General features: G+C 56.6%; 9 protein-coding genes across 9 annotated transcripts; 4 read left to right on the top strand and 5 right to left on the bottom strand.

The window, feature by feature from the left end:
* Window positions 1-774: 774 nt before the first annotated feature.
* On the top strand, window positions 775-1,835 carry VDAG_08165 (2,4-dihydroxyhept-2-ene-1,7-dioic acid aldolase; the record flags this gene model as incomplete). The annotated part of the gene is made up of 4 exons (XM_009657542.1): window positions 775-906; window positions 983-1,082; window positions 1,135-1,482; window positions 1,570-1,835. The coding sequence occupies 4 exons, from the start codon at window positions 775-777 to the stop codon at window positions 1,833-1,835; spliced, it is 846 nt and encodes a 281-aa protein (XP_009655837.1).
* Window positions 1,836-3,227: 1,392 nt separating this feature from the next.
* Window positions 3,228-4,677, top strand: VDAG_08164 (pyruvate dehydrogenase protein X component; the record flags this gene model as incomplete). Its single annotated transcript, XM_009657541.1, has 2 exons — window positions 3,228-3,536; window positions 3,610-4,677. 2 exons carry the CDS (start codon window positions 3,228-3,230, stop codon window positions 4,675-4,677), a joined length of 1,377 nt encoding a protein of 458 aa, XP_009655836.1.
* A 2,678-nt stretch (window positions 4,678-7,355) lies between these two features.
* VDAG_08163 (uncharacterized protein) lies at window positions 7,356-8,737 on the bottom strand (the record flags this gene model as incomplete). Its single annotated transcript, XM_009657540.1, has 2 exons — window positions 8,441-8,737; window positions 7,356-8,380 (listed from the first exon to the last, which is right to left on the bottom strand). The coding sequence occupies exons 1-2, from the start codon at window positions 8,589-8,591 to the stop codon at window positions 7,356-7,358; spliced, it is 1,176 nt and encodes a 391-aa protein (XP_009655835.1). The 5' UTR covers window positions 8,592-8,737.
* Window positions 8,738-9,149: 412 nt separating this feature from the next.
* VDAG_08162 (uncharacterized protein) lies at window positions 9,150-10,058 on the top strand (the record flags this gene model as incomplete). Its single annotated transcript, XM_009657539.1, has 2 exons — window positions 9,150-9,272; window positions 9,330-10,058. 2 exons carry the CDS (start codon window positions 9,150-9,152, stop codon window positions 10,056-10,058), a joined length of 852 nt encoding a protein of 283 aa, XP_009655834.1.
* Window positions 10,059-10,572: 514 nt separating this feature from the next.
* Window positions 10,573-12,150, bottom strand: VDAG_08161 (uncharacterized protein; the record flags this gene model as incomplete). Its single annotated transcript, XM_009657538.1, has 4 exons — window positions 10,573-11,362; window positions 11,413-11,814; window positions 11,909-11,960; window positions 12,021-12,150. The coding sequence occupies 4 exons, from the start codon at window positions 12,148-12,150 to the stop codon at window positions 10,573-10,575; spliced, it is 1,374 nt and encodes a 457-aa protein (XP_009655833.1).
* Window positions 12,151-12,455: 305 nt separating this feature from the next.
* VDAG_08160 (pre-mRNA polyadenylation factor FIP1) lies at window positions 12,456-13,670 on the top strand (the record flags this gene model as incomplete). The annotated part of the gene is made up of 4 exons (XM_009657537.1): window positions 12,456-12,638; window positions 12,702-12,754; window positions 12,820-13,073; window positions 13,129-13,670. The coding sequence occupies 4 exons, from the start codon at window positions 12,456-12,458 to the stop codon at window positions 13,668-13,670; spliced, it is 1,032 nt and encodes a 343-aa protein (XP_009655832.1).
* A 468-nt stretch (window positions 13,671-14,138) lies between these two features.
* VDAG_08159 (uncharacterized protein) lies at window positions 14,139-15,727 on the bottom strand (the record flags this gene model as incomplete). The annotated part of the gene is made up of 2 exons (XM_009657536.1): window positions 14,139-15,564; window positions 15,714-15,727. 2 exons carry the CDS (start codon window positions 15,725-15,727, stop codon window positions 14,139-14,141), a joined length of 1,440 nt encoding a protein of 479 aa, XP_009655831.1.
* Window positions 15,728-16,181: 454 nt separating this feature from the next.
* Window positions 16,182-17,980, bottom strand: VDAG_08158 (uncharacterized protein; the record flags this gene model as incomplete). Its single annotated transcript, XM_009657535.1, has 1 exon — window positions 16,182-17,980. One exon carries the CDS (start codon window positions 17,978-17,980, stop codon window positions 16,253-16,255), a length of 1,728 nt encoding a protein of 575 aa, XP_009655830.1. The 3' UTR covers window positions 16,182-16,252.
* A 756-nt stretch (window positions 17,981-18,736) lies between these two features.
* VDAG_08157 (uncharacterized protein) lies at window positions 18,737-20,850 on the bottom strand (the record flags this gene model as incomplete). The annotated part of the gene is made up of 7 exons (XM_009657534.1): window positions 18,737-19,722; window positions 19,784-19,971; window positions 20,027-20,188; window positions 20,256-20,430; window positions 20,508-20,548; window positions 20,606-20,674; window positions 20,729-20,850. 7 exons carry the CDS (start codon window positions 20,848-20,850, stop codon window positions 18,737-18,739), a joined length of 1,743 nt encoding a protein of 580 aa, XP_009655829.1.
* Between the last annotated feature and the right edge of the window lie 413 nt (window positions 20,851-21,263).

The raw sequence follows: 21,263 nt of genomic DNA, 5'->3' as shown, positions 1-21,263 counted from the left end.
CGAGAGCTCTTCGAAGGGAGTCTGCTGTCGGAGATCAACAGATGAGATGGTGGTGCGGATGTGTGTCCTGTCCTCGGACGAAACCCAAAATTAATTATTTGGATCGAGGCTGGACCCTGGTGTCTGCTGCTGCTTGCTGGCTTGTGCAGGCTGACTGTGACGAGCCAGGCAAGCCAGACCAGGCCAGCTCAAGAGCCTTCCACATCGGATTCGAACACGACGCAAGAGTCCGTGCACCGATGCAGCTCGCCTTTGTCAGCCGAATAGGAGAAGTGGGCCTGCGGGACGCGTCAAGGGCAAGGCCTCAAGAGCAAGGCAAGGCGTAAGGCGTCAAAAGCGTTTGGTTATAGGCGCCAGGCTCATCCGCGCAGCCGCGTCTAGGTGGTCCACTGAGGCTGCGGCTGTCTTCCGACTCAACAAGAGCCTGGCTCCATTCAGTGATTGGGCCATCATTGCAGGCCCCGCAAACCACGACGATCCAAGGTACCCCCCCGCCTTTCATCGTGCGTTGCTCGCTCTCGGTGAATCAGCACCGGCCCAAGACGGAACCACGCCCAGACGCCGCGCCCTGGATTGACCGCGAGACCCAATGAGAATAGCGAGGACTCCCTTCAACTCCATCACCGACCGTCGGCCCCTTCATGACGTCCGCTGACCGGGGCCGGCAGTCTGTCTGTCTGCGGGGGAAGCTACAAAGCCCCCTCCATTGACAGGACATGCTGACCGGATTGCATCCCTACCTTCATCGTCTACTTGCTCTGCAAATTGCCCACCATGCAGGCCGCCAACAAGCTCAAGTCTGTCTTCACCAGGGGCGCTGGCGCCAGCTTGGGCGTCTGGCAGATGATTCCCAATGCCAACGTCTCTCGTGCCCTCGCCAAGAGTCCCGGCGTCGACTGGGTCATGGTCGATTGCGAGCACGGCAACATTGACGGCATGCCGCACGATGCTCCCACACACGGGTCACCACATCTCTGACAAGTACACAGATCGGGCCATGCACGATGCCGTCCCTGCCATTGCCGCCGCCGGTGTCTCTCCCATTGTCCGAATCCCCGACATTCAGGCTTCTCTCGTGAAGCGTACGTAGCAGTTTCCTCACCAACAAGGGATCTCGACTAACAAGCACTGCAGGCGCCCTTGATTGCGGCGCCCACGGCGTACGGCCGCCCCCTTTCGACTTCCAGACGCCGACTCTGCTGACACGACGACAGGTCCTCGTGCCCCTCCTGCGCACCGCCCAAGAGGCCAAAGATCTGGTCCAGGCCGCCAAGTTCCCGCCGTGGGGCCGCCGCGGCTTCGGCTCGCCCTTTGCCATGGAGCGCTTCGCCTCGGCCCCCAGCATGACCGAGTACCTGCAGCAGGCCAACGGCAGCCTCCTGACCATGGTGCAGATCGAGACGCAGGAGGCCCTCGACGCTGTGGACGACATTGCCGCCGTCGAGGGCATCGATGTTCTTTTCGTGGGGCCCTTTGACCTAGGTACATATTGCCTGCCTCTCCTTTTTTTTTATATATATATATATATATTCGCCAAGTGGAAGAGCTCCTTGTCCTGACGAGAAGCAGCCAACAATATCGGCCACCCCGTCATCGACGGTGTCATGAAACCCGAGCTGCACAAGGCCATTACGCGCGTCTTGGAGGCCACCCACAAGGCGGGCAAGAAGGCGGGCATCTTCTGCACGTCGGGCGCGCAGGGCAAGCAGTATGCCGAGCAAGGCTTCGACATGATCAGCGTGACGACCGACTTTACCATTTTGCAGCATGCCGTGGCCGACGCCGTCAGCATTGCGCGCGATGGGCCGAGGCCGGCCAAGGGCACGTCGTACTGAGGTAGTTCTTGTCGAGAATACACTGTGAGCGTAGTTTCGGCAGATGAAAACTCGTACAGTATTTTGATACATCGCTTGAAATCATGATGCTTCCTTCTCTGCGTTTGCATTTTGAATCACTGTTCTCTGCAAACATTTCGAATTCGGCAGGATTATCAGGGAAAAAGTGATTTGCAGAGATGCATTACTTGTGTGAAGCAATTACCCCTTGGAAGAGCTGCACCCTCCTTCAGGCTGAGATGAACCTTTAAGCCGTGTTGTAGAAAGGCAGTTGCATGATGTGTGATTGACAGTATGAAAGATTATCTAGTGCTCCAACGTTTATTCACTGCTTCGAAAAATATCGACTGGTTTGAAGAATCAATAGCTGCGTTCGAACTTATCTTCATGAATTTGAAGTTTTCAACAACCACCACGACGATACCTTCACCCAAGATGGACGCCCTCCCCGAAGCCAAGGAATCATATCGCACATTGAGCTGTTCGTCGTCAGAGTCACGAAGCCTGTCTTCCGAACCAGGTTAAAGAACAACGAGATAATTCGTACGCAGGCAAGAGCGTACAGGTCGTCCTCCGGCGAGATGCGGGCCATCGACACGACGGGTGCGCAATACGGCTTCAGTGACATACTCGTCCCGTCATGCAATACATGATCAATGAGGAAACGAGCCGGTCAAATGGCCTGAGCCGTACACCGAGACGGAGACGTCGGATCTCGACGCTGCCATGGCGCATTGTCGAGAGGTTTGGACAGAAGCTTCTTCAGGGGTCTGAGGAGAAGCTGCAGCGATTTCTCGGAGGCGTCAGGGAGCACATGATGGGCTGGAGGAGGACACAGGCAAAGGCAGATAGTGACCTGGTGGCAGATAGTGATCCGGCAGGAAGTCAGGGTCGTGGAATGGCCTCGAGTATCTCTACCATGCAGGTAGCTGAGGGAGGCAGGCGTCGTACAAGAGAAGGATTGGCTCCGAATTGATCCGAAGTGGAGCCTGCCGCCCTGCAGCTTCCGTGATTTTGTCGGGGTGCGCTAACTCCCAAACAGGCATAGCGCCTCAAGCTCCGTTCCCATCGGACGCCGGTGCGAGCTCAACGCAAAAAACTGCCAGCCCCAACTTCACCCTTGGCCTCGCCTTCTGTTTCCGAGCCCATCGCCTCGAAATATCCCGCGTCGCTTCTTCTCCTCCCATCTCCCTTCTCCCCCCCATCCGCCCTCTTCAGTCCGACCTTCAATTGCTGTCGGTCAATTTGTCCGGAGCCATTCTGACTCTCTTTCTTGGGGTTCGATCCAGCATCCTCCATCACCCCTCAGCTCTCGCTCTGTCTCCTCCTTCCGGGTGATCTTTACCCCATCACCAGAACCATCATCAACACGACGACCACAAATCCGACACAATGATCTCCACTGTTCTGCGGAGGCGTGTCCTGCCTCAGGGCCTGCGCACCAGCCTTTCCACCCACATCATCCGCTGCTATGCCTCGTACCCGCCGCACACCGTCATCAAGATGCCCGCCCTGTCGCCCACCATGACCGCCGGCGGTATCGGCGCCTGGCAGAAGAAGGCCGGCGATTCCATCGCGCCCGGCGATGTCCTGGTCGAGATCGAGACGGACAAGGCCCAGATGGACTTTGAGTTCCAGGAGGAGGGTGTTATTGCCAAGACACTCAAGGAAAGCGGCGAGAAGGATGTTCCCGTCGGCAGCGTAAGCCTCCCATTTTCCCCTTGTGCCTGTGCAACTGCCATGCAGCCTCGCGCGTTCCAAGCTAACAAGTCAGCCCATCGCCGTCCTTGTCGAGGAGGGCACCGATGTCAGCGCCTTTGAAGGTTTCTCCGCCGCCGACGCTGGTGGTGATGCCCCGGCGCCCGCCCCCAAGAAGGAGGAGAAGTCCGAGTCTTCCTCCTCTGCCTCCGAATCCGCCCCCACGCCCGCGCCCGAACCCGAGGACAACGGTCCCGCCGGCAAGCTCGAGCCCGCCATCAACCGTGAGCCCAACGCCTCCATTGGCGCCGTCCGCCTCGCCCGCGAGAAGGGCGTCAAGGTCGCCGACGTCAAGGGCACCGGCAAGGGTGGCCAGATCACCGAGGAGGACGTCAAGAAGGCCGCCTCCTCGCCTGCCGCCGCTTCCGGTCCCGCCTCGGCCGCCTACGAGGACATCCCCATCAGCGGCATGCGCAAGACCATTGCCAACCGCCTGCAGGAGTCTGTCCAGACGAACCCCCACTTCTTCGTCACGAGCTCCATCTCCGTGTCCAAGCTCCTGAAGCTGCGCCAGGCCCTCAACGCCTCGAGCGAGGGCAAGTACAAGCTGTCCGTCAACGACTTCCTCATCAAGGCCATTGCCGTCGCCTCCAAGAAGGTGCCCCAGGCCAACTCGAGCTGGCGCGGCGACGTCATCCGCCAGTCCTCGACCGTCGACGTCTCCGTCGCCGTCTCCACGCCCACCGGCCTCATCACCCCCATTGTCACGGGCGTCGAGGCCCGCGGCCTCGAGTCCATCTCCTCCCAGGTCAAGCAGCTCGCCAAGCTCGCCCGCGACGGCAAGCTCAAGCCTGAGCAGTACCAGGGTGGCACCATCTCCATCTCCAACATGGGCATGAACCCCGCCGTCGACAACTTCACCGCCATCATCAACCCGCCCCAGTCCACCATCCTCGCCATCGGCACCACCCAGAAGGTCGCCGTCCCCGTCGAGAACGAGGACGGCACCACCGGCTTCGAGTGGGATGAGCAGCTCAAGGTCACCGGCAGCTTCGACCACAAGGTCGTCGACGGTGCCATTGGCGCCGAGTGGCTCAAGGAGTTCAAGAAGGTTCTCGAGAACCCCCTGCAGCTGCTGCTGTAAGGTGCTTTTCGAAGAGAGATGGACAGAACAGCGGTGAGGGGAGTAGGAGCCTCCGGCGCGAGGTGGCAAAGACCCATCGGGCCGTCTCCCGACCTTTTTGAGATGATGTGAAATATACAAAAGGTGTACGGCGGGTCGGAGGGCACAGGAAGAGAATGTGTATGTGAGAAAGAGAAGTGAATTGAGGGTGGTGAGAGAGAGGGGCCAGGCGCTTGCATGTCTTATCGAGAAACGGCTTGCTTGGCTCGGCTCAGTGGATACAAGGTTTGCGCACCACCGCAGGCCTGCGTCCCGTGTACAGTGATCTCTGGTTAATGCTGCGGTTTGCTCTGCGGAAAAAAAAGAGGTTTTCTGTCTTGTACATTGGTGTTCCCTCTCCCTTTTCCCCTTTACCTAGAATACAAGCAGAGGCCGTTCCGTTGCAATGCATCTTGTCTTTTGTCTAGTTGTGCTGGCTGTGTTGATGCACGCTCCCTTCCGGATGTCTTCCAAATGACTAACAGGCTGTCAGTAAGCTACAGACATGGGTGTTGATGCAAGTGTATAGTTCGCATCTGGCCACCCTCGACGCGATGCTTTCATGACAGAAATGACATCAAACCTGCGATTTCGTTGAGTAATCATGCTTCAGTTACATGGGCATCCAAAAGGCCCAGAGACGCTCTGATTCGCTTCACCACTCCGTCTCCCAGTTCTTCGCATGTGAGTCGTCCCCCTGCATAGACAATGCGCAGGAAAAGCTCCCGAGCGTCTGCCCTGCACCCGTGCCAGCGCGTCCACTCTCCGCACAAGAAAATCATAGTGTAAATCCTTGACCTGCCGCAACACAGGAGGCACCCGCCGAGTTCACTTCCACTGTTCGGTACATGGGAACCGCTGTATCCCAACCGACGTCGCCGGATAGGCACCCACAGAGCCCAGCACCCGCAGCATCCCTTGCGACAACGTCCGCAAGTGCGGCGCCCCAGCCGGGGACTATGACAGACATTGGGCCCCTCGTCCTCGCACATGACGGCGCTACAAGGGGCGACGTGCCTGGCGTATGGTCTTGGTAGCGCGCTTTTCAGACGAGGAGCGGCAGGGCTGAGACGTACGGCTGTGCGTGAGGTGACGACGTTGTGTTTGGCGAAGAGCGTTTCTAGAGGCTGCGAGGGTGGCGCCGTTGCATGTAGCCGGCTGAGCTTGAGACGGCGATGGGTTTATGATCTTGTCTGTCGAAATTGCTGTCGAGTAGGAAATGGAGATGTGAGACGCCCTTCTGCACCGCCTCGTGAGGGCACAACAGACACGAGTGACCAAGGCGTTGACGTCAGCTCTTGGGTCGGTTGGCTTTGCGCTGCAGCTTTCGTACTGCTGGTGCGGCCATGGCATGGATACTTGCGAACAGAGGCATTTGGGAGGGTACGGGACGAGGAGCTTGGGACATGGATCCATCGCGTCGTCGAGGATCGTGCCTGCGCAACGGAAGCTGTGCCACGTCCCGGTTCTGCGACAGCACGACACCAGATCCGCGAGCGAGTTGTCCTTCCAACGGTGTTGTATTTGTCGGGCAGGGTTTGCAGAGCTGTCATCTGCCATGTGATGTAGGACAAACGTCAGAACCCCTGGAGCCATGACTGATCTCCGCAAAACCTTCTCGACTTCTTCTTATGCCGAACTGTGACAAGTGCCTGTTATTATAACGTCTGGTAGACTAGTTTGCGATGATCGTGGTTCATCTGTTCTGCTAGCAAGGGCTTGAACTGGCGTTCGGCTCATCAGGCTGAGCTGCTTCGCCGTGATGGCGGTTCCAAATTACGTACTCACATGGTACACGACGGAGTCTGTGTTATTTCGTCTCATCTCAGTCTACGATATATCTTTAGCATAACCTGAGCAATCCTCTAATCGTCAACTAGTAGGCGTGAGAATCCCACCAAGTTTTGCCACAGGCGCGAATACCATCTCCGCTTATTTGGATGAAAGGCCCACAGTAGGAAGGAAAGCAGCGGGCCAAAGGCCGATCAAGTCTCGTACCGAGTCCGAAGAATATAGAAATCATCACCAGCACTGCGCTCCTGGCGTTATGAGAAACACCACCATAGCTGCCTCCTGGCGTCAGTCAGGAGAGGACTCCTGAGGGCAAGAAACCGTCTTGAGCACGTATCAGCTGCCCTTACATGCAATAAGCAGAAAAAAAACCACAAAGCTGCCTCATATAATCGCAAACATTCATCATATTCAATCTGCAAGGATGTCAATCTTTCCCAAGACAACCCATAGAGCAGGTGGGTGGCTGTTGTAGCCTGTCTGGGGCACAGTACGAGCACGGAGGACGCCCTCTCGGTGGGCGTGCGAAATCAACTCCAACGGTGCTGTATGGCCCCTGGGCATGATAGCACCCGAATGGCTTGGCGATACAGACCAGAGCTGGATACCGACTGCATGAGTGTATGTCACGAAGTAGTAAGATCAACCTCCCGCATCGTCATGGCATGACAGCGTCGTGTAACCTCATTTCCGCCGTAGAATCAGGCACAAGAATAGCATGACGAGTGCTGTGGCCCGGGCATAGGCCAAAGAACTGGGACCTTTAGCATCAAGACACAATGGCAGATACTTTGCGCACCATCCGACTTCCACACCAGTCAAAGGATGGTCCCTATAGTCTTGAAAACACGACAGGCTTGTTTTGGCATTTATCCCACTACGCTTGCTATGAACAGTCGCAAATCTTCGGCCTCCTCTTCGACAGTCCGATCAGGCAGGCGCTTGAGGGCGGCTCGCAGCTCATCATCACCTCGCAGGGCAACCAACAAGATCTCCCTCAAGGTCTGCACAATATGCTGGCTGCTGCTCCCCGCCTCCTTCGCCCTGACTCTCAACAGACTGACCAGTGTCTCAAAAAAGTCTATCAGACTGAGGTGCATGAGAAGGTCGCTCTTGTCGACCATTTTCAGCGCCACAAACTGCAGCAGGCCGCTTTGCCTGGCCTCGGCTTCGGGGTCGACGCCGCCCATGAGCTCGTCGTCACTCGGCTTCGGAGGCGGCTGGGTCACGAGGTCAAAGTCGCGTAGTGCCAGCCGGGGCAAAAGTCGAAGGAGCCTTCCCTGTGCCAGGGATGTCTGGCGGTCGTCGAGAACCTCGCCAGAGATGTCCCGCCCCAGAGGCAGGGCTACGAGTAGATTGTAAAGATCCACATTGTGAGTGAGTCGACGCCAAAGAACGCCTTCGCCGCGGGGCTTGTGGATGTCCACCAGCTCGTCGTTTCCGTGGTCGCCGTTTGTGGACCCATTTGTCCAGGGCACGCCGTTGACCGTGATGGCCTCTCTTGGTATGCGCAGCGGTGGTGACTGCGAGTCAATCTCCAGCAAGTCACCGAGGACGCGCGTGCCCCGTTCGCCCACTTCGACTTGTGGCGCAGACAGCCATCGCCGTATGAAATGCTCAAGGAGTCTCGGCATCGAAGCTAGGATGGCGATATCGGCAGGGGTTGTGGCCTTGTGCAGGACGGCCATGGCGAGCAGGTTGGCGGAAGGCGCGGGTGAGTTAAAGGCTGTGATGAGGGCCGTCTCGTCGGCTAGGGAGAGTGTTTGGGTGAAGGAAACATGGCGCAGCAGCCGGAGGGACAGGGAGACGGGAACAGCCGGATCCTTTCGTGTCGTGAGAAGAATGGTCGTAAGCTTGGGGAGGAGGGTTGGCAGGAGTGGTGGGACGTTGGATTCTAGCAGCAGTCAGTTGGCAACCATTGGGCGCGAATAGGGCACCGTCTATGGGGGTGTACCAGTAAGCTGCAGCTCGACATCGTCAAACAACTTTGGCTTGAAGTCGGCGTCGGGGTCCTGGATAGCTTCGTCGAGGTGGGCGGAGAGCTGATCGAGGCCGGCGATGGGCACATTGCCGTCAACGATAGACGGCACGATGTTGCCTGACATGTTGTACGAAGTGTAGGCCCAGAAGGCCCTCGCGCGGGAGATGACGAAGATGAAAGGGTGTGAGATGAGAATGCGTGAAGACTAACCGCCACAGTCAGGAAGGTAGCGGATATAACGACGGCACCAGCAGTCAAGGCAGAAGTGGTACGTCGTAAGGATGCCTGAAGCTGATGGCAATGGGTACCCGGTAGGTGGGGGAAGGTCGTCAAATGGAGGGGAGCAGCAGCAGCAGCAGCAGCAAGGGTCCAGCGCGTGGTCGACAGGCACCCTTCAGCAGGCGCTAGTGGCCCAAGCTCCTGCCCTGCAACTGCTGCAAGACATGGACATGGTGTGGGGCTGCCATCGACCATCGCCCATCGCCTTTGCCCATCGTTCATCGTACCCGACCGCGAGCGGAATTTACCCCGCTAAAAAATAAGTCATCTTCGAAGGCTCATCGCCTGCATTCCGACAAATCGGAGAGACCATTGCGTCCTTGACCCTACGCCACGCCTTCCAATCCCTCCCGAACGCTCAAACCCTATAATACAGTATCGCCAAGACACTTGACCTTACCTCATGTCCCGCGGCGGAGGCAGAGGCGGCGGTCGCGGCGGCCGAGGTGGACGTCGCGGCGGCGGCGGCCCCCAACTTCCCTGGGAAGGCGAAGACGTCGACGCCCGTCCCTCCGAGCTCTTCCCTGTTCGTTGATCCCTCTTTGCTGCCGAGGAACCATATTGAAGTACTAACAGAAGACAGGCCTACTCCGTCCCCGAGGCGAAACCTCTGACATCGCAAGAAACCCGTTCCGTCTCAGCCTTCCTCCTCCTCCGCCACCAGATCCACGACGGGCCCCTCTACACGACACGCAAGCTCTACACAGCCGCCGACTCGGCCTTCTCCTCGTCCCACAAACACTACGGCCAGGCCCAGCTCAACGCCAAGTACGCTGCCGGCGGCGGCGGCGCCCGCACAAAGGCCAACCAGGACCCCTTCACCGCCGTGCCAACCTACGCCCAGCGCTTCCTGCGCGCCGAGCGCACGCTCCCCGACTTTGGCGCGCGGCCCTACTGTCCCGAGTTTGTGCCCAAGGAGCTGCACGCCACGTTTGAGGGCGCCGATGGACCCGGCGGAGGCGCCGCCGGCGGCGGCAGGAAGAGGAAGCGCGGGTTCCAGCTGTCGTCTATACGGGCGCTGCCCACGGCGGAGGATGTCTTTGGCATTACGCTGCCCGAGGACGAGTGGGACGAGGAGGCCGGGGGCGAGGATGCGACGAAGAGGAGACTGGAGGCGCTGAGTAGGATGGGGCGGGAGCCCGAAGGCGAAGAGGCCGAGATGGGCGAGGACGACGAGGCGGAGGAGGAGGAGCAGGATGAGGAGTACGACGATGAGGATGCCGGCGATTACAATGCCGAAGAGTACTTTGAAAACGGCGACGACATGGATGACGACGGCGGCGATGACGACCAGGGCGGGGACGCCTACTGATTGATCGACACACACACACACACAGTATGACCATTGCCCGCGAGGGACATTGTGCAACGTGGATACGGGAGGGAAAGGGGGGCGTTTGACCGTCAACCGGGGTTGGTTGGCGCGGACTCACTGAGCCAGGTGGCTTCTAGATACCCTACTATATGAATGAAAGCATATTTCTGTCATGTGCATGGCCCCCGATCAACGTAGGTACACGTGTGTGCCATATCAGCCAACGTTCATGTCTTACACAGGGTATCTCTGGCCTATTTGCCCCTCTGAACATCAAAATCATTTCACTTGCTATGCATCCCTAGCGATGCCCCGAAACGCCAAACCAAGTTCAACCCTGCCCGTGACCGTGCCTCTGCCGCAGACCTTTCTCGTGTCCAGCTCCAGCAGGCTGTCTCGTCTGCATTGAATTCAACCCGGTCGAGACAAGTCGCACTGCAACAGTGCAAATGCACCGGGGCCACGAGCCAAGATCCAACGCCACCCGTACCCCAGAGCCAGTGTTCCTCTCTCACTTGCGCGAAGGCAGCGTGCGCAGCTGAAGTTCCGTCAACTTCTCACGCGACTCGACAATCAGGCCAGCCGCGCGGACAATCTCGTCGCCCAGCGCCTTGACCGTGTCGAGGAGCTCGACGGCGAACCCAAAGCCGGCAAAGTGAGGCGCTCCGTCGCGCAGGGCGCGCATCCGCTCGTAGAGGCCGTTCTCGACACCGGGCATGTGCTGCTCCATCTCCTTGACCTTCTGGACCTGGAACTGGTGCATCTGGCTGAGACGGTCGGCCTCGTTCGAGAAGAGCGTAATGCAGTCCTCGAGAGCGGGCTCCTCTTCCTTGTCCTTGGATTTGGCGGCCGGCTTGTTCGCCGTCAGCCAGGTCGTGTGGTAGTGAGCAGGCAGCTTGAGCTGCTCGGCGCCGGCAAAGGCGGCCTTGGCAATGTCGGCGTCGGACTTGACCACCTCCTTCAGCTGCGCCGTCATCTTAACGTCGTCTTCGAGGGTCGTCTTGACGCCGTCGAATTTGCGCGTCAGCCACTCGACGTCGTGGGTCAGGCGCGCCAGGTCGCCTTCGTGAGCCGTCATGAACGACTTGATCTGGCCGGCCTGGCTCATGTACTGTTGGATAATGTTGTCGCACGTCTCGATTTCGCGTTGCAGCTCGGGGGTGAGATCGTTAAACTTGGTCGTGCCCTTGACGTTGGCGAGGTCGATGCGCACACCGGGAATGGCGCCCTGGTTCGTCGACTGGCCCATCGTGAGGCCGGCGCCGGTTGACTGCTGCGCAGGGGCAGTGCTGGAGGCCCCGCTGGAGTGAGTTAGTGGGAGAAGACAGGAAATGGGCGAGCTGGGACGTACAAGAGTCCAGCCGGCTTTTGCTGGGTTGTAGAACCGAATAGACCACCACCACTCTGCTGCTGCGGTTGTTGCTGCTGCTGAGTGTTCAGTGCCGTCGAGGCGCCGAACAACCCACCTCCAGTCTGCTGTTGGTTGTTTTGCGTCGTCGAGGCACCAAACAATCCTCCACCAGTCGACTGCTGCTGCTGCTGGGGTTGACCGAGAGTAGATCCACCAAAGAGACCACCGCCACCTGTTGAGCCCTGCTGCTGCGTTTGCTGATTGCTAGCCGTGTTGCCAAAGAGGCCGCCGCTGGCCGGCTGCTGCTGGGTCTGGGTATTTGCGCCGCCACCGAAAAGGCCACCGCTGGCTGGCTGCTGGGCTGTGGTTGAGCTCTGCGTGTTGCCGAAGAGACCCCCGCCACTGCTCCAAAGAAGATGACCACGTCAGACAGAGACCTTGCGAGCTATCGTCTGCAGGAGAATCGCAGAGCACGATAATAATCTCGGGAACGTACCTCGGAGTGTTGAGCGTGAGCCCTGCTGGTTTGTTGGCGGCGAACATTTCGACTAAGGTACACAAAGTAAGACACGGGCCCCGATCGACGACAAGAATTGTCAATCGCGTACCTTGCGGCGTTGGAAGTCTTTGGCTGTTGTCCTTGGTTGAGGCCCTCGCAGGATGGCTTCGCTTGAGAGGGAATGTAGTCGCGACAGGTCCAGGCACAAACGTGAAGTCGAGCTTTGGTGTGCTTGGCATCTGATTGGCTGAATTGGGGTGAGAGCTTGGAGTTGGCGGGCATTCGGTGGCAGGGGCTGCACCGAGAGACGCTAAGCCCTTCCCGTCCACCCCCGAGGTTGTGCCGCTCGGTATGCTTCGGTGTAGAGGGAGCTTGGAGCTTGGGATCAACTTCGGCTGTTGTCCCTGGTCGTTGTGGATGGAAGCTCCCAGTCCTCCTCTAAAGCCTGGTTCCATCATAGCGACGTCGCCCTCTGCATCCATAGGGTTCCGCCGCAGCGAACGTACTCTACCCCATTTCGAAGCCATATTGGAAAGAAGGCGCAATGGACGTTGACGACGACGAGGATTTCTACTCTCCTGAGCCTACAGAGGCGACGGAAAAGGTGACAAAGACGGAAGCTTCAGCGTCGCCGACACCAGTTCCCAAGGAGGAGCCGAAGACGGAGCTGGAGGAAGGCGAGGAGGAAGATGAAGGTGGTGCGATGGATGAGGACGACAGTGATTCAGTCAGTTCCTTCTGCCTTGAACTACCTTATATCACTGGAGCCTCTACTGACCCTCTGTCGTAGGATATCGACATCATCACGGAGCGCAAAGACGGCACAAAAGCTGCCCCACCAACGTATGCCCCGCGAACGTTGTGCGCGCATCTTGAACCTTCCAATACTGACGTGACGCGCGCATCAGACAATCGAGGTACAGCGACATTCGCAACATCCCTCAAAGGACCGCTTCTAGCGACATCGCCGTCAAACCAGCAGCCCCGGCTGCGCCCTCGTCCAAGTCCCCCGCACCCAAGTTCGAGTCTCCTGCAGTCGCCCTGGCTGTGCCCAGTGCCGACAAGGTCGCCGCCGCCGCATCAAGTTCGAAGATTGACGTCAACGGCAATCCCATCCATGCAGGCTCGGGCAAGCACATCACGGCAGTCAACATTGACGAGGGTATGTTGGCGCTTGTAACCACGCCTCACGCGGCATATGGCTAATGGACAAACAGACCTCGGCGATAACGAAAAGCCATGGCGTAAGCCTGGTACCGACATCAGCGACTACTTCAACTATGGCTTCGATGAGTTCACGTGGGCATTATATGCTGCCAAGCAGGAGGCCATCCGCGGCGAGTTTAGCGGCGACCTCATGATGGCGGGCAACAACAAGATGATGGAAGACTTCAGCAAGATGATGATGATGGGAGGCGGTATGAACATGCCCGGCGGCGCGCAAGGTGCGCAGGGCCAGGCTGGTATGGCCGGCATGGGCGGCATGGACGGCATGCCGCCTGAGATGCAGCAGATGATGCAGCAGATGATGAGCTCTGGCATGGATCCCAGCCAGATGGACCCCGCAGCCATGTCGGCCATGTTTTCTGGCATGCAGGGCCAAGCTGGTAACGCCAGCGTTCCGGGCGCACAGGGACAGAACTTTGGGCAGGGTTTCGGAGGCAACCAGGGCCAATTTGGCGGGTTTGACCAGCAGGGTGGCATGGGCGGTGTCAACCGTGGCGGCTTTGGTGGCCGGGGTCGAGGTCGGAGGTGGTGATTATTGTCGACTGAAGATGAAGTCTTGACAAAATCACAGACACCTCGTTCGGCTTGGCGTTGCGGCGTTCGGGTAACAACTCCCCGATCAGAGGGAAACAAAAAAACTGGCTGCCCTTGACAATAGTCCATGTAGAATACCCAATGAAAGATATGATAACCTCAATATTCCTTGTATTGCTACCCACCGAGTACGCGTGTGACGCCGCAACTGCATATGATCACTTGGCTCTCATGCACAAGACCTGTTCATTGCATCTTTTTGGATAATGCCCTCCCTAAACTCCAGCTATTTGCGCGCGTATGAAAGATGCGTGATGCGAATCCTGTACCAGATCAGGTCGTGCAATCAGGCTGTACAGCTTCACGCAGTGAAACTTATATACCGATACCACCCATGTCTTCTTTTGGCTGATAGCAAAAGATGTTTTACAGGAAATCAGCCTGAAATTACTCGAAGAGGACTGAGCTATTCTGGGTCCGCCCATATATTGGGTGCATATCTCTTCACGCCGTCCTCCCACAATCTGTCCCAGTCGGGAAAAGCATCCGGCTCTTCGATGAATTCCAACCACTGTGAGAGATCTGGATGTAGCCTCTTCTTCCAGAGTCCCTGGGCTACCCACTTCTCACCACCCTCTTTGGCACCGATACTGCCCGTTGGTGACAGGTTGAGTTCAGCCAAATCTCTAGAAATACCGAAAACACCGGGCGTTTCCGAGGACGGCAACCCGAGGCCGAGTCTGAATCTGTCGTGCGGCTGCATGATGTACCCGTCTTGTTCATCGGTCCAGAACACCCAACGCAACCTTTGAAACTGCCCTGCCACCACCGCTCCGGCAAGTGCCTGGAAGTGCGAATCGGGAACCGCATATACCGCCTGACCGAGGCTTCTCATGACCAGTATCTCAAGTGACGAGGGCAGAAAGTTGACCAGTCTCTGGGTGTCCTTGGTCGAGGGGCCATCTTGTTCGAAGGGGTAAACAACAAGGCTGTCAATGGAGAGAACCTTCAATCCCTCAAACTCTTTAAGAGTGGCGATCGGATAAGAAAGAGCTGTCTCGGCTGCTGGATGCCAGCTCTGCATGCTACCCAAGGGTTCGTTCACCCAATACATGGGCAAGAGTGTCAATGATTGCAGTGTGCCCTTCGCAGGCAGCAAGAGCAACGCTTCCTTGATCAAGCGGGGGGTGGGGCAATGTGTGTTTTGCGAGACAAAGCTGACGTGTTGGAGGTGCGATAATTCGCGTAGCAGGTTGGGGAGAAACGGGCTCCATATGCCCTTGAAGATGAGCTGCAGAGAGGTGAGCTGAGACAGCCCAGGACTCCGGCTCGTAGGAGAAACCACAAGAGCACCCGATCCGCAGCAAAGAAACTGAACGTTGGGAGCGATGGCGATGAGAGTCTCCTCAGCCATGCTCCTGGGGCCGTAAACGTTGCAGGGCCCATGGTCGTCTGAGTCGTTACAAGCATCACTGGTGGTCTTGTCGACTTCGACCTCGATCCTGGTAGCCTTCAACACGTGGTGTTTGCCACTACCATCAACGCGTTTCTTTGCGAATAAACCGAATGTCCAATCCTTGGGCAGAGACAGAGATACCCTGTCGGCAGTACGCGTTTGTAAGATCAGCACTTGGACAAGCGTTTCGACGATGTTATCCCCAGAGCAGATGTTTTTCAACTCGCTGTCGCTAGCTTCGAGCCCTAGATTTGTGACAGCCTGTTTAATGAGCAGCGTCTGCCGCTGAGTAGCGTCGGATAATTGCTCGGGATAGCAACATGTGCAATCCTCGTTGAGCGCACCAATGTCAACCGTTCTAACAAGCTGGGCTAGGCGAGGCTGTGTATCGAAGAGGTAGACGGCAGAAAATAGCCTGTCGTGAAGATCCCTTAGACTATCGGCTCGGCGGCGGTGAATAAGCAGTGAGTGAAATAGAATCGGCTGGGCCACGTCTCGTAGAGCCTTCGAGGTTAAACTCATCGCAATGAGGCTGCTACGCTCATCCCATATACTGGTGGCCGACCGCATCCTCGGTTTCCACACTGGCGCTGGTTCATGGCGGCAGTGGATGCATAGTTGCGATGCAATAAGATGTAGAATTTCTAGTGGTAAATCGAGTAGTTGAATCGGATGCTCCATGCTCTGGTTCTGTGTCAGACAGTATAGGTTCTCGCGATGCTGGCTGTAAAGCTATTGTTGTTGGATGACAAGTGTGACTCAGGCCAGTTGGTCTTCCGTCGAGCCAAGTGATGAAGGATTGCTGCCTGTTTGGGATGCAAAAGGATCCTCGACTTCGCCTACCCCTCCACTCTGTACCCCAGCCCGCCCAAATTGCTCTCGTGGGATTGAACGAACCCGAGAATGGCGAGCTTCCTGCTTTATGCCACCCAAATTAAGAATTCTGCTCGTTGTCTTCTTAACTCAACAGCGAAGTTCGCATAGCATCCACATGTTGCACAGTAACGACAGCTTGTAAGAAGCAAAGACCCCGCATCAGAGGGCCCAATGATTGAGAAATGTGCAAAATCAATTGTCGCGCGCTAGTACAATAATATATCCTTCCTTTGGTGATAGTTTCATACCTAACCCGACGGTAATGTTGTGTTCACCACGCCTATTGGCTTGTAACTGTTGCCCCCTTCCCACATCCACTCATAGATCACAACAGATGTGTTCTGCACAATCGTGCCGTACACTCTGCCAGCCTGGTTGGCAGTCAAAGCCATCGGATTCCTGTTATTCGCCATGGTGGGAATATACTCCTTGGCTGCCCACTGTCCATATTGATATGCCATCAGCCAGGCATTTTGGTAAGAGTAGTTGTACAGCAGGCCATCTAGGCCCAGCACCTGAACTTTGAGATCGTCAGATGTATCATTCCAGCCCGCCGTAAAGGCAGCGAGGACAGTATATGGAGTGCCCTCGTAGAATCGCATTGATGAGCCTGTATCTGCAACACCATAGACTTGGGTGACATCTGTTGCGCTGTGGATCGAAACTTGTCTCAAATAACCAAATTCGGAGTAGTAGAAAAGACTCAAGCTGGGATCACCTCGTTGATACACAGGTGTCAGCGCCATGGGGGTGTTCCATGATGGTAGGTAGTCCTCGAATGGCATGACCGAAGCAGCCCAGACCGGGGCGCTGGTATCGCCGTTGGCTAGGAGCAGGTGCATGGTGCCATTGTGGTCCTGATACGCCACCATGTCCAACGCAAGCGTTCCGAAGTTCTCGTTGCCGTTGGAAACGATTGATGAGCCTTCTCCCACGGGGACCGCGTCAAAGCTAGCAATGCTCGAGTTGGCCCAGAACTCGAGCACGCTGCCGTTGGTGTGCGAGCTGCTGATCCACCCGTTCAGTGTCCTGTCCTCTGTGACCGCGTACAGCCGCACCTCAAAGCCATTGTCATCGTTGTACCAATATAGATTGGAGGAAAGAGGCGAGCCCTTTTCGATGCCAAGGGTTTCGTTACTGACGACTGCAGCAGTCCACTTCTCGTCGGAGGAATTCCACAGCGACCGGCAAAGGACCTTCGAATTGAGTTGGTAGAACACAACAATATTGTCATATCCGAATTCGTCGGTAAAGTTCAGAGAAGACAGCGTCGTATTCAAGTAGACCGCCTCTGGTGATGTACTGATGTTGCCGAGATTGGCGATGCCGTCATCGTAGTAGGAGGCGTAGTAGTCGTTGTCGTTGGCCACGGCCAAGCCGACACCCAGACCCACGGACAGGCCGATGATGACAAGAGAAGCGACGATAAAAACAATCCAGAAGACTTTGCGTCGCATACCGCATATCGTCCCGTTTTTCCTGTCGTCCGTCCGTCGCCGCTTGATGACCTTCTGTGTAGCGCCTGTCAAGTTGTCGACCTTGCCGGCGACCCTGAAGGCGAGCGACTGCTTCACACCGTCGTCGTCGTCAGAGCCTGGCACGGATTTGTCTCGGGCAGTTGATTCCGAGACAGTCGAGCGGGATCCGTCCAGTTGTGTCGTCGACAAGTCGGACGGATATGGGGCCGTCGAGTTCAAGTCGCCCTGGTCGTATGCGCCCGACGCCGGCGGCGCCGCCGCTCGGGGGTTGACCTGGTGTGGCCTTCGTAGATGATCCGGCATGACGAACTTGAAGTCCTCCTCAAAGTACTTCTGCTTCACATCCTGCTCCCCAATGTCGCCCGTCAGGCCACGGTACTTGTCATTGTCAGGATGCACGTCGCCGATCGTAAAGTGTTTCGGTGCCGGCTCGGCAACCTGCTGTCCTGCAGGGCCGCCGTTGTTTGTCGAGTCGGTCGCGTTCGAGGAAGACATCATGTGTGAGCGGCGCGTCGGCGCCTCGTCGTGTCGTCTTCGGCGCGACGGCTGGGCATCATCGAGGGACGTCTGGTATGTATGGCTGTGGCGTCTGGCGTGGCAGGTGTTTCGTCACTTGGGGATTTGTCGAGGGTGAAGGATCGGGACTGACCCAGGCCCGGCAGAGGAGGGGCCTTTTGGATATTGGGCATGGCACTGCCTCATTTGCCCCCCCTGGTCTACCTTTTCAAGCGGCCGATGGACTCCGCCGCCAAGAGCTAAACCTTTTCCGGGTTGGGATCCGTCGCCCAATATAGGCAGTTTGCATGATTGGGTGGTGAATCCCTGAGATGAATCCTTTCGGCAGTTTTTGTCTCCTTGTCAAGAATGAATGAGATTGACGAACATGGTGTCGTTAGGTGGTCGCGAATACTGCGAAAACCATCTTCGTCAGGCTGAGGTCAAGGACGGCTCAGGTCGATGGCCCACAGCGTTTACTACGAGTCACGAGATGAAGGAGCAAAATTGAGACGCGCCGGGTTAGTTCAGGCACTCGACGCCACTGGTAAGGATCATGACTGGCTAGATCCTCGTAGCAGAGATTCAGGGGTGTGAGACGAGGATGCCACCATCAAATACAAGACAAGTAGTCGCCCGAAGATATCGGTCCTCCCTCTCCACGCTGCTCTACGCTGATAAGGTGAGGCTCGTCGCATCTGATCGATACTCTTGAAAACAAAAGAGAACCGCTCCCGGATCAACATCGTCGGCCAGCAGCTAGTGCGAAAATGGTCGCTGATGATACACCTGCGCCTCCTCTGGCCTCCCCTCCTCTGGCACGTCAACATAACGTGGATCTATGTACCACGCAGAATCACCGTCGCTGAGCGTCAGACTGGTGCCGCTGCCCAGCCACCTCAGTAAGTTGCCTTTAGGCTCGACACTTTCGAAGACAAAGTCCTCCCATCGCGGCGCTCGCAGTGCCTCGAGGCAATGCAGCGACGATCCGGGCCAGAGCCCGACGATACGATCACCCTTGTCGTATGAGCGATACCAAGACGAGCAGTCTTCCGTGTACACCGTCTGTTTGAAGTACTCATCGATATAACGACTGAAGTCGGCGACGAGTTCCGGCCGGATCTCACAAGTCGCGTAGTCCTCCTTCTGCAACTTTCGGATCATCTTGACCGCATAGTCAGCCTGGCCCTCGAGGACGGAGAGGAGGCTGCCGGAGCCAAGACCGGAGTTGGGCCCGCCGATGAGGAAGAAGTTTGGAAATCCGTCCACGGCAATGGCGAGATATGTCTCTGGATGAGGCGACCATCTCTCCTGTAGCGTTACGCCGTTGCGACCAGTGACGGGAAACGAAGGTGCCGCCTGGACATCAAAGCCAGTGGCGCAGACGATCGCATCCAGGTCAACCTGCTCGCCCGTCTGGAGCTTGAGACCCGTCGAAGTCAGCTGTTGAATCGGCGTATTAGTGAAGGTCACGTTTTTCTCTTTTAGAGCCTCGAGGTATCCTGGGCCGGGAGTAAGTCTCCGGCATCCAGGAGCAAATGTTGGAATGATGGCTTCATAAAGGTCAGGCCGGCCTTTCAGTTGTTCCTTCATGTGGTTTGTAAACTTCTCCAAGGCAATGGCTTGTTCTTCCGAGCCTCTCAGGGCGAAACGATACTTCTTGGAAGCCTCTTCTTCGAGCGTCTTGCGAAGTTTGTGAAAGAGCTCGGGATCATCTGTGACGCGCTTTTTATGCTCCTCGGGAACTGGGTTTTTCTTATGATTAGTTGCTGGGATCTCCGATTCAGATGAGCACATCTGACGCACATATGTTGATCTTGGGGTCCATCCCCATCTTGGTCATCGCTAGATCGCCAAATGAAGTCGAAACCCAGGTCGGGCTTCGCGCGAAATTCCAGACCTTGATCCCGTCAAGCTTTTGAATCGCGGGCACAATCTGAATAGCGCTGGAGCCATTACCGATGACTCCAACTCGCTTGTTGCGCAAATCAACACTGCCATGTACCGATCAGACCAATAAGATCTCAACCAGGGTCGCTGCTGGCTTACCTTTCATCCCATGCAGCAGAATGCATTAGTTTACCCTGGTAGTCTTCTATCCCTTTGATCTTAGGCCATTTGATCTGGTTAAGGCCGCCCTTGGCCGAAATGACAAGATCAGCTGTCTCCTCAAAGACAAGGCCGGACTTGAGATCCTGCACTTTGACCTGCCTGTTTTTGAGGATTAGCAAACCTAGGCAAGCCATGAAAAAGGTCTCACAGGGAAGTCGCTTCATACCATTGCCTTTGACGAGCGTTCCAAACACAGCTCTCGACAGCGTGGGATGTCTTGATGAATCGGTTTGCGCCATATTTTTGAGCGACTCCCTGCATATACGCGCGGATTTCCGGTCCTGGGGCATACAGCGAGGACCAGTTCGGGGTGGGGGCAAAACTGAATTGATAGGAATAGGCTAACCCAAGTCTCTGTCAGCCTTGAAGTGTGCCACGGAAGCTGTAGGAAGTCGGGCGAATGTGCTTCGACACTTACATGGGATGTCGCAAGCGATGCCAGGGTAACGGTTCATCCACCTGAAAGCTGATGAGCAGCGAGCTTCCAATCATTCCGCTTGAGGGAACCCGACCTACCATACACCTGCCGTCTCCTCATTCTGTTCGTAAGTCTGGATCTTGACATTCTTCAATCGCTGGGATAGCCTGCGACAAACATGTTAATGGTCAACATGTCCAATTGGGGTCACGTCCACGAACCGGATTGTTGTGTATATCCCCGAGAATCCCGCCCCGATGACGATGACCTTCAGTGGCCGCAGATTCTCAATTGGCTCATCCTTGATGGTGAAAGGCTCAGACGCCGCAAATTGTTCACCCATCTTGTCGGGTTTATGCAGGTTCCTCCTGGCACGTGAGGTTCTGCTTGTCACGATATCTCGAAGTTCACAGCAAAAAACACACTTCTGCTGTGCTTGCACGAGCGGGGAAGCGGTTTTATTAAAAATCGTTCAGGAGCAAGACCAAGAACTTGCCGTCATCCACCTCCGTACTGTCTCCCAACCGCTCGACCTTGGGGTCTTATAAATGTAACCCCGCAATGTCAAGCCATGGTGCAATGTTGGGAGCACGGCACCACAATCCGGTACAACGTCTCCGCGCCCCACCATGTTGCGTGTGGGGTTGGTGCGGAGAGGACCTGTTCTCGTGATGTCTTGCCTCATCAGACCGAAGTGTCAAAGCGCGCCACATGCACCTGTGGGGATCACAGGTACGTTCCGTAGGGCTGTCAAAG

Source organism: Verticillium dahliae, genomic scaffold (genome assembly GCF_000150675.1).
Source record: "Verticillium dahliae VdLs.17 supercont1.19 genomic scaffold, whole genome shotgun sequence".
In the NCBI taxonomy this organism is placed as follows: domain Eukaryota; kingdom Fungi; phylum Ascomycota; class Sordariomycetes; order Glomerellales; family Plectosphaerellaceae; genus Verticillium; species Verticillium dahliae.
The sequence above is the reverse complement of the archived record's forward strand: the minus strand, read 5'-3'. Positions and strand labels throughout refer to the sequence as shown.